The sequence below is a fragment of the Biomphalaria glabrata genome, chromosome 14 (assembly GCF_947242115.1).
Source record: "Biomphalaria glabrata chromosome 14, xgBioGlab47.1, whole genome shotgun sequence".
NCBI classification, from domain to species: domain Eukaryota; kingdom Metazoa; phylum Mollusca; class Gastropoda; family Planorbidae; genus Biomphalaria; species Biomphalaria glabrata.
Genome location: NC_074724.1, coordinates 31,648,644 through 31,659,186, shown reverse-complemented (window position 1 = coordinate 31,659,186; position 10,543 = coordinate 31,648,644). Strand labels below are relative to the sequence as shown.

At 38.0% G+C, this 10,543-nt stretch overlaps 1 protein-coding gene across 1 annotated transcript; it reads right to left on the bottom strand.

The window, feature by feature from the left end:
• Positions 1–2,206: 2,206 nt before the first annotated feature.
• LOC129922655 (uncharacterized) lies at positions 2,207–6,449 on the bottom strand. The gene is made up of 4 exons (XM_056009341.1): positions 6,194–6,449; positions 4,000–4,134; positions 2,668–2,893; positions 2,207–2,529 (listed from the first exon to the last, which is right to left on the bottom strand). Exons 1-4 carry the CDS (start codon positions 6,366–6,368, stop codon positions 2,346–2,348), a joined length of 720 nt encoding a protein of 239 aa, XP_055865316.1. The 5' UTR covers positions 6,369–6,449; the 3' UTR covers positions 2,207–2,345.
• Positions 6,450–10,543: the final 4,094 nt, after the last annotated feature.

Genomic DNA, 10,543 nt, shown 5'->3' with positions numbered 1-10,543 from the left:
GCTTCGAACCCCGGACCCGGTTCGGAAGCAAAGCGCTTTACCACTCAGACACCTTGCCACCTCAGTATTACTTGAGTAAAACACAAGCCTATGTATTTCCTCCATAAAGGAAGATGATTACATCCTAGCCCAAACTTCTTGCAGAAGAGCAATGGGTGTCGGTGGGCTGGGGGTTTCGAACCAAGGACCAGTGTGACGACAGTTCCGAGCTCATATCGCACGTCTGTGGTATGCGGCCATCAACCTCTATAATAGGCTATCGTGTTTGACTTATAATTCATATAGTAATATTTCTTAACCTACTCTACGAGGGAAATTTGTCTCACAAAACACTGACATATAGAACTGAAGAGGAAAAATACTTCAAAGGGCATGGAATCAACAACTGCTAAAAAGATTAGATCTAAATGATGTTCAGCCTACAGCTTGATTTCGGCTTCGACTTGTAGGCCCACTTTAAAAATGTTTAGCTTTAATTGTATGCCACCTTTAAAAGATTTTAGCTTTTACTGTTGGCCCACTTTACATGATTTTAGCTTTTAATGTAGGCTAACCTTAAAAGATTTTAGCTTTTACTGTAGGCCCACTTTAAAAGATTTTAGCTTTTACTAAAGGCCCACTTTAAAAGATTTTAGCTTTTACTGTAGGCCCCATTTTGAAGATTTAGCTTTTACTGTAGGCCCACTTTAAAAGATTTTAGCTTTTGCTGTAGGCCCACTTTAAAAGAATTTTATTAAGGTGGACTTGTCTTCCAAACTCTCCAATCCTATGCCCCACCCATTCTCACGAAATTCTGTAAAGCTTATTCTTGACACCAATATTCCAAGGCCCAATCGAGAACGTGTTTCAGAGTTTGTATTATCCCCATTTAGGACTCAGTAACGACTCTTTCATAAAACAAGATTTCCAGTGTACAAACCCTTTTTAAATTATCTTGTCCAACACATGTATATAAATATATATTGATAGTTCTAGAAGCGTCTATTTTCTTTAACATAGTCAGGAGATGTATCATTCAGGAAAAGTTCAAAGGTTGTATATATTAGCCCAAATTTTGTGATATGTTTAAATTCATATTTTTTAATGTATTGATTATTATTTTATCCATTGTTCTAAAATATTGAACCTTTTTTTTAATTAAATGTGTTCATTATTGAATTTATTTTTCTTGATATTTTGTTTTCGAGAATGCGATTTTTAAAAAGAGAATAAAGTGAGCGATGTACTAACTATCATTGACTTACTTGTGCTCTCATGTAAGTTTGAATTCCAAAAGACACTCTGGAATTACACTAGACCTTGTATAATGATCTAATATAAGGTAGGAGAGACAAGGGTCGCCCACTTTTAAGATATACTGAAGTATACAATCATATTACAATCAACACTAACTGTGGGGAATACAAAAGCACTGGATAGATTCACTTGGAGAGCAAACAGAAAGAAAAGGTCATGGATTGGCGTACATACCAGAAATAGAGAGAAAAAAAAAGTGTAAAAGTGCTGCAGAACATGGTAATAATAGATGCCCAACCAGTAACCGCAGTAGTCTATTTAGGATTGGTCACGTTAGAAGTTGTAAAGTGAAAAGAGCGCTTCTCGAGACGCAAAACGCCGTAGACTTGTTTTAACTCTCTGTAGTGACTAAGATTGATGTCTTTTTTTAATTCTAACTTTTTATCAGACAGACAGAAAGACAGAGTGACTTGATACAAGTCTTGTAAAACGTATTTAAAAATCCGATCTTACGAAATTATAAAACCTGCAAAGTTGTACTTCTTTTGGGCATTTTACGGAGTCGGATTAGCCTAGCACTTTTAGTTTTAAGGGCATATTGACGAACAAATCACATAAAATTTGCATAGATTTTTTTTATGTTTGCGGTTGGGTGTCGGGGTGAAACTCAAACACACTCAAACTTTCACACAAACACACAAAACCACACAAAAAGTAAAAAAAAAACAACGTATTTTTACATTTTAAGATTTCCTTTTCTTTTTTTTTTTTCATTCTGTGTTCGATGCTCTGACAGCTGTTTCAATTTTTCTGTTAACTCCTTCTCTCCTAATTGACGATGTTAACGTTGATTTGACCCACATTAAACTAAATTTGGTTTTCGATTTATAAACTTTAATATGTGTTTTGTAATAAGAGTTTGTATTCTCCTATAATTCAATACCACGTATAACATTTTATGACAACAAGCAAAAATGTTATTGAATTTTAATCATAAAATGACAACAAATGAGCCAAATGAATAATAATAATACTAATACTAATACGAGGAAAACAATTACGGAGAGAAAGAGTTAAATTAGTCGTTGCTCACGTGGGCGATGAAATCTCTAGCTGAATATCACAGCCTCCTCTACACTTTCTTCAGAGGCGATAGTGACTAAAGACTCTATCTCAACCGAGCGCTCCAGGGGAGTCGGCAGGTCGATTCTTTGATGGGGCGGTATAAATCCGGAAGTAAAAAAACATTTCCTCTCCTGGAATGACCATGTCGAATGTTTGAAGGGATCGTACCTGCCGAATGTTACGTAAAGTCTTGAAGTTAAAATCAGTGGCGTAGCTACTAAAAAATTTTTGGTTTGTTTTTGGGTGTGTGTGGTTGGGGGGGGGGAGGAGGGGGGAGCCGAAATGCTTTTCCTTCTGAACACTTACCTGCTTCTGCCGACGCTGTAGGGCTGCTGACCATTCGGTGCTCGGGGCCTTCGTGACGAGAGGGATTCCCTAACCTGGTGCTCCGAAGCTGACTCGGCCGTCTCCGTGTTCTGTGTTTGCGATGAAGGTGCTCCTACGATGTCTTGTTGATGGGAGGGTACCAAAACTCTGGGCGCATACCAGCAGAGCTCAGCCTTTCTACACGTTTTAAAGGCTTGCCTTGTTTCTGTTTGTATAGAGAAATGAAGAGCATATTCCTATTTTACAACTTTCGATCCATAAGACAGATAACGTCAAGTAAATTTGTTTCTTCGGCATTTGGTTAACGAGGCTTTTAGGTAGCCAGCACAATGACCAACCGGTCTTACTATCCCAATTAATCAGCGCAATGACCAACCTGCTTTACTATCCCAATTAATCAGCACAATGACCAACCGGCCTTACTATCCCAATTAATCAGCACAATGACCAACCTGCTTTACTATCCCAATTAATCAGCACAATGACCAACCGGCTTTACTATCCCAATTAATCAGCACAATGACCAACCGGCTTTACAATCCCAATTAATCAGCACAATGACCAACCGGCTTTACGATCCCAATTAATCAGCACAATGACCAACCGGCTTTACGATCCCAATTAATCAGCACAATGACCAACCGGCTTTACGATCCCAATTAATCAGCACAATGACCAACCGGCTTTACGATCCCAATTAATCAGCACAATGACCAACCGGCTTTACGATCCCAATTAATGTACGAATTAGAGTTGCTTAGACTAAGGGCGTTCTAAGAATCCCTTAATTCAAAATCTCAGAGTTCACTGGGACTCGAATCCGAGTCTTTTCGTGTTCTGTTGGTATAAAGAAATAAAGCAAAGAAGACACTTAGTAGGTCTGAGAAAACTTGATGAAATGATATACATGTTTATATTAACATCTAAAACAAAAACAACAATAACAATAATAGGTATCCTATCCTCAGGAGGCCGAATTTTTTATGCCGGACACCTTCACGGCTAGTGTGGTACAGATAAGAATAATAGGGGAGTTTTAATAATAGGGATGCCATAATTTAAATCTGGTTGGAATTTTCCCAGACAGATATTCGTTCAAACAGGTAAGTGAAGGTAAGTTTCCATAGGTCTAGAGTTTCACGAGTCTTATATTCATCTCTTATTAAAGAATTAAGACAATTATGACGAAGAAGACCAGCTGTTGTGTATACCTATACAACGATTTTTAAAAAATACGACTATTCCCAAATCCCTGCAGAGGTCACATGCTATACATTGTATTTGATCTTGTTCCGTTTCTTTTCTCTCTACCTTTTAAAGTCTTCTCCCACGTCTGCTCACTTACTGGAAGGTCATAGGTCGTTGTCTTGGCAACAAGGTCACGGTAATGTTGCAGCTTCTTATGCTGTTGCAAGGCTTGCTTGGTAGTCAAGGGTAACAGGTTACCTGTGTGACAAAAGGCAGGCAGTGGACTGTATACCAATATAAACCAAAGTATAAGTATGTGGTTACCTGGCCATTTGAAGTCCTTGAAAACGCTCATAAAGAATCAGGTCATCAGAAGGACACCAGAGTTTAAAAGACACCAGTGCTTTACAATCACACAAGTGTTTTAACGATACCAGCTTTAATCAGTGGTTGCCATTACAAGTTCTCATTAAAGTTATTAGAAGATTAATTAGGAATAATATTAGAATAAGAAATGGTCTAGGTCTAAGATAAGTTATAAGAAGTTAGACTTGATTGATTATTTGATTGATTATTTATGTGAACCCCCACCCCCAGCCCCAGGGTAGCGTAGGGAAGCAAACGTCAGACTTAAACTTATCTATCTCTATCTATCTATCTATCTATCTATCTATCTATCTATCTATCTATCTATCTATCTATCTGTCTGTCTGTCTGTCTGTCTGTCTGTCTGTCTGTCTATCTATCTATCTATCTATCTGTCTGTCTGTCTGTCTGTCTGTCTGTCTGTCTGTCTGTCTGTCTGCCTGTCTGTCTGTCTGTCTGTCTGTCTGTCTATCTATCTATCTATCTATCTATCTATCTATCTATCTATCTATCTGTCTGTCTGTCTGTCTGTCTGTCTATCTGTCTGTCTGTCTGTCTGTCTGTCTGTCTCTCTCTCTCTCTCTCTCTCTCTCTCTATATATATATATATATATATATATATATATATATATATATATATATATATATCTTATCTTGTTATATTATGCTGTATTCATTCAAATAGAAAGTGACATCTTTATCATTTGCTAAGTCAATAATAATAATAATCTAATGTATGGAACGCTGTTAACAAACCAAATGTAGGCTCACGACTTAATTGAGCTCGGCATGAGGCAGTCTTTGTGATCAGGCACATTGGTGTTTGGAATTCTTGCTTGTCTTTACATAGTGTGTGATACGATTGGGGAGTCGTAGAAACATTTACTTAAAACCACTTCTAAGTGCATCCCTTCGAAATGTATGAAATTTGTCTAAGATCTTTTACGGAACAATGCAAGTACCAGTAGGTAAGGTCGTAATATTGATTGATTTAGTATACAGGCTAGTGGCGCGTATTTGTCAATGTAGGGCAGGGATGTCCAAACTTTGCCCCGCGGACCACATCCTGCTGCCCTGATCCTCCAAACTTCAGATCCGTGTATATGTCTAAGCAACAGTGACTTTGTTCCGTTTGACTGCACGATTTTAAGCAACGATGCTGTCCGTGACACGCATGTAGGGACTTATAAAGAACAATGTGGGAAGCGTGGTCGAGAGGCTTGAACTTGGCTTGGCTTGGATATCTAGAAGGGGGCTCGAGGTTCGACACCCGACTCGGGCAGTGTAGTGTTTACTGAGCGCCTAAAGGCAGCACGGAAAACCAACTCCTAGATACCCCCTCCCCTCCCCCCCCCCACTGGTCCACAAATGAGATTGGACCGAAAACTCTCTGAGCATACTATAAGCATGAAAGTAGCGCTATATAGTAGCTATAATAATAATAATGTCATTTTGCATCATTTTAGAGAAAAGCTTATATAGAATCACTCTGTTCGTCTGAGGTGGAATCTTCTGCACGCTATTTTCCCCACTTTCCATTCCCCGATCAAGATGAAACTTTGCAGTTATTCAATGTCGAAGACGACACAGGAATAAATTTTAAAATGTAGTTCATCAATTAATCATAAAATATAATTAATCAATTAATCATTATTAGTTCATTTTGTTTTACATATAAAACGTAGTAAGCTAATGGTAGATAAGCCTTTATTTACATATTCGGCCTTTAGCGCACTGAGACTTAATATACTAAACCAAAATAAAATTAAAATGTTTCCAATCTAGCAAAAGTATTACTGTTAGTTTACATGTATTTCGGAAACAAATAACATGATTGAATTTCAATTTCACCCAATATAACCTTTTTTTAAAATATTTTTTTTCACATGTTCAATATCCAAAAAACGATAGTGATCGATCTAGAATCTAAATATCGATCTTGAACACCTACCATTGATCACTTTGTTCAGCGACTGCTCAAATTGTTCCCTTTTCTGCCTGCTCTCTGACAGCTGAGAGACGCACACGCCCTTTGAGGACACTGCCACTTTCACGTGGCGCCCCTCCTCAAAATCAACGTCTGCTGCGTTTCCTTGTTCGTCCTGGTACTCGTATGGCTGAAGCATCTTCTGTCTTCTTGAGTCAGAGCGAAATCAATTACGAGATGATATGTTGTGGTTTGTTTGATCGAGATCAATCCGGAAATATTGAAATTTATGTGTTTTAACTTGAGTGACTTTTGGTTTAGAGAATTTCGTTTTATTTGTGACTTGGTATGCAATTTGGGAATAGAATTTGATATCTTATATAAAAGCACTCCTTTCAGACCTTTCTATTTATATTGGTCGATGTAAGGCTGTCATATGGTCAGCACAACGACCAACCGCATTCATTTTTTCTCCTATTAATGTCAGGTGCCTATTAAAGTTTTGTGGACTTAGGGGCGCCCTAAAAATCCCGAAAATTCAAAAGCCCAGTTTTCAACAAGATTTGAACTTAAGACTTCTCGCCTCGAAAGCAAAGCGTTGAACCACTCAGCCATCACGCCACTGATATGTTGAAAACAACCTTTTTTTTTTCATTAATGCGGTGTACAAAATACTGAACTATTGATAATCAAAGTTTTTAAATGACATTTGCTAAACTGTAGAACATGAGTGCAGCAAAAAGGAGGGGGGGGGGATTTTGCAGTTGGGAGGGATAGAAAACAAATAAGACAAATTCGACCAATAGACTGTACACGATGTTTAAAGACCTTCACTTTTACCTCAAAACACAACAAAAACTGATTTAACAAATTACAAATGGACCTCATTCACCAATCGTAAACAAACAACATTTAGCCACGTGGTTTTCTATCTCTTCTATACAAATTACGTAATATACACAGGCTGTCACGTGACAGTTTTTTGTCATTGTTTTATAAAAATGATCACGTGGCTAAATGTTGTTTATTTACGATTGGTGAATGAGGTCCATTAACTAATACATTTGATACATAAAATGTTTGTTTTACATGTTTCGGATGTTCCTTCAGAGTTGAAGATAATTACTTCCTAGTCCAAACCTCCCGCAGGACGACGGGTATGGGAGCGGGCAGGGTTTGAACTCGGGACCATCGATAATTCTGAACGACAGTCCAGCGTGCAAACCGCACGACCAGGCAGCCATCATAATATATAATACATAATATATACTTTCTAACCTAAACGTTTTGTATATGTTGTTTAACGATAAACCTTGTCTTTGAGACTACAAAGTAATTAGGAGTCCAGTATTTCATTTTGGCAACGCAGTCCCAGCTGCGAACTACATATTTTGCCTCATGCAACGTTGACATATCCGTCGTCCACCAGTGATCGACTTAGGTTCTCGTCTACGTCTTTCCCGGAAGTGGATTCTCGTTTGGTCTCAAATCTGAATCCCGTCTCGTTCTGAAGCCGCATGCCACCAGGTGCTCTCTTCTATGTCAGCTCAGGCAAGTTGGGCGCCTAAGTTGGTCTTTAAAGTAGACCAGACCGAAAGGACGAATGGTGGGAGCTCTGCCTTGCGGAACAGGCAGTCCTTGCCCAGTTCCGAGTTGGGCACTGTCCAATAGGCGTGTACTTTAGATGGTGGAAGGAGAACTACGATATATGGTGCTGCCACTGCGTCGACGACAACGAGACAATAGAGCATATTCTCTATGAATGCCGAGCTCTGCATGATGGACGTTTGGGACAAGGAAATGAGAGAGAATACTGGTCCATGTGCGGCAAAAGGTCTGCCCTTGTACGGGAACAAGGCGACCTTACATCTCACTGCCCGCTTCCTATTCCGTGCTCTAAGGGAGTAATTCTCAGCCTGGGTCGTTACTAATGGGGTTTCTGATTCGGTCTTTAAAGCATTTCCCTGGGGCATCTCTGTTAAGCTCACCTTTCAGCTCACCTAAATAGATTGCTTTTTGGAAACGTGTCCTGCCCAACGTAACTGTTGGACAACAAGCAGTCCCTCTATACTGTCCATACCAGCGTTCGCAAAAACATTGCTAACTGTAATTGCTGTCTAGCAATCGCATGTCCATGAGTAATCGCAGGCGTCTTTAGTGAAAGCCTTTAAGAAGTCTTTAGTTGCTTTCTGAGGAGCACCCATCTACCCATAAGGGACACTGGCAGTCGGAGCAATTTAATCTGCCACAAGTTGGATTGGAAGCGTACAAAAGCACCACTTGCCTTAACAACGTCCAATCTTAGATCAAGTTGAAATTTCGCACAATTATTTCTAGCAGCTGACAAAACAAAAACCAAGAAGAAAATATTAATGAAATATTGGTAATTAATTAGTTTGTTCGGTATAGAACAAGGGAAGTAAACCATACTTGAGAGATGTGGTCATATTGGTTAAATTAATTCCCTTGAAAAGGCTTGCGCCCTTAGTTCGAATTCAAATCGTTAAACTTTTTTTTTTTATTTTTTAAGCATTTAAAAAGCGATCAATAAACATTCACCGAGAGACTAGTGATAGGATCAAAGCGAAGTGAGGAAGCTAAAAGCATGAAATAGCGCTAAACAAAAACAATTGGTAAAAATAGTTCTAATTGCACAGATTTATTGTTGTTAACCTAGATTTATTACAAAATTTAATCACATGACTGATCCAAACTAATTGATACAATTTCACGCAACATAAACTGTTTTGTTTGTTTGTTTTTAATTAAGTTTTTTTTATTTGTTTTTCTTGTTAAATCAAAAGAGTCAGCAGCGTAGGCTAATTCGTTAACTGAATGTGGGCATCATGTTCAGATTGGGCAAGCAGTGCGAGTCATTGGCATTTAGTTGAACACAATATTAACAATATTAACAAGACTGTGAATGCTAAAAAAAAAGGTAAATTTTGGATTCTGAAAACGCAAACCTCTACAAGTTTTTCTACAGTTTAAGACTTAATAATCTAGGCCAGTGGTTCCCAAACTTTTTTTTCTCCTAGACCCTTTTGATGTTTTCTGGTTTTCCGTAGACCCCCTTCTTAAGTTATTTTGCATTTTTGAAAATTCATCAACTTCAAATTACACATTTTTTAAAACATAAGTGAAGAAGAGCGAAAAATTAATGTAAAGCTATATTGTAAGTTGAACCTTTTTTATATAAATTTATTAACAAAATTAAAATTAAAACCCATTAAAATAACAGTTAATATGTATTGCATACAATCACTAAACACATTGGAAACCTTTTGTTTTTCACGGTTTGCAAGCTCACCATCCATTGCTATGGAGATTTTGTTTCATAAAGGGATTTATTGTTCTATGAAGTAGTCCTTCAAACATTAAATATTAATGTGCTTAAGTATCATTGTAATAGTTTTCACAAAGAGTAGTTTTTCCTGATCCATAATAAATCGAGTAAAAAAATACATCATTACCAGACAAGATTGACTCAGTCAGCTGTTTAGAGAAAACTTTGACTACATTCCAACATAGCTCAAGAATTCAGTGAAGTATTTTCTACAAATTCATTACCCTAATAACCAATGGGTCAGAGTTTGCATGGATTATCCTCAAAAAGCACATTCCTCGTCCCATATGCTAGGACAAATTTGTACAAATGCTCCTTCTTCCCTTGTGCTATTAGAGCATGGAATGGGTTGCCTGAGCTAACCAGAAAAATCTAGTGACTTGGCAGAATTTAAGTCATTGGTTAACATGCATGACTGAATGCATGACGCGTAGGACGTAATCATCTTTTTTTTTTTTTTGAAGTAACGTCTGTATTATATAAGATAAGAAGATAAGAAAGCCACCACAAACAAAGGAAATGGAAAACGTAATGGAGAAAAAAATAAGAAATTAAGTTTGTTGCAACTGGTGATTTCTATGACAACCACAGAGAAGGGAGCACTGGAGCTAACAGCTACCATGCTAGCAAATCATCCAAATACTCCAGAACAGTCCTCCAAAGCTTAAAAAAAAATCTGATGCTTCCAAAAGGAAAAAAACTCAGTATGACTGCCAGGTTGTGAGGTATGCGCTCTGGGCTGGCGTTTGGTGGTCACGAAAGTCATGGGCTCAAACCATGACCGCTCGCATCTCCTGTCGGGAGGTTTGGACTAGGGTGTGATAATTATCTATAGAATCGGAAGGGACATCCAAAGCATGTTAAAACTTTTTTTTTTTTTTACAAAACAAATTGTCTGCCCTTGTAAAGCTCAACAACATCAACATCGAGAAAACTGTTCTGCAATGTTGAAACTAGAAGGAAATGAGAAGGCTGACACACTTGCCAAATGTGAGAGAACAAATACACACTCTATACGGAAGAAATAA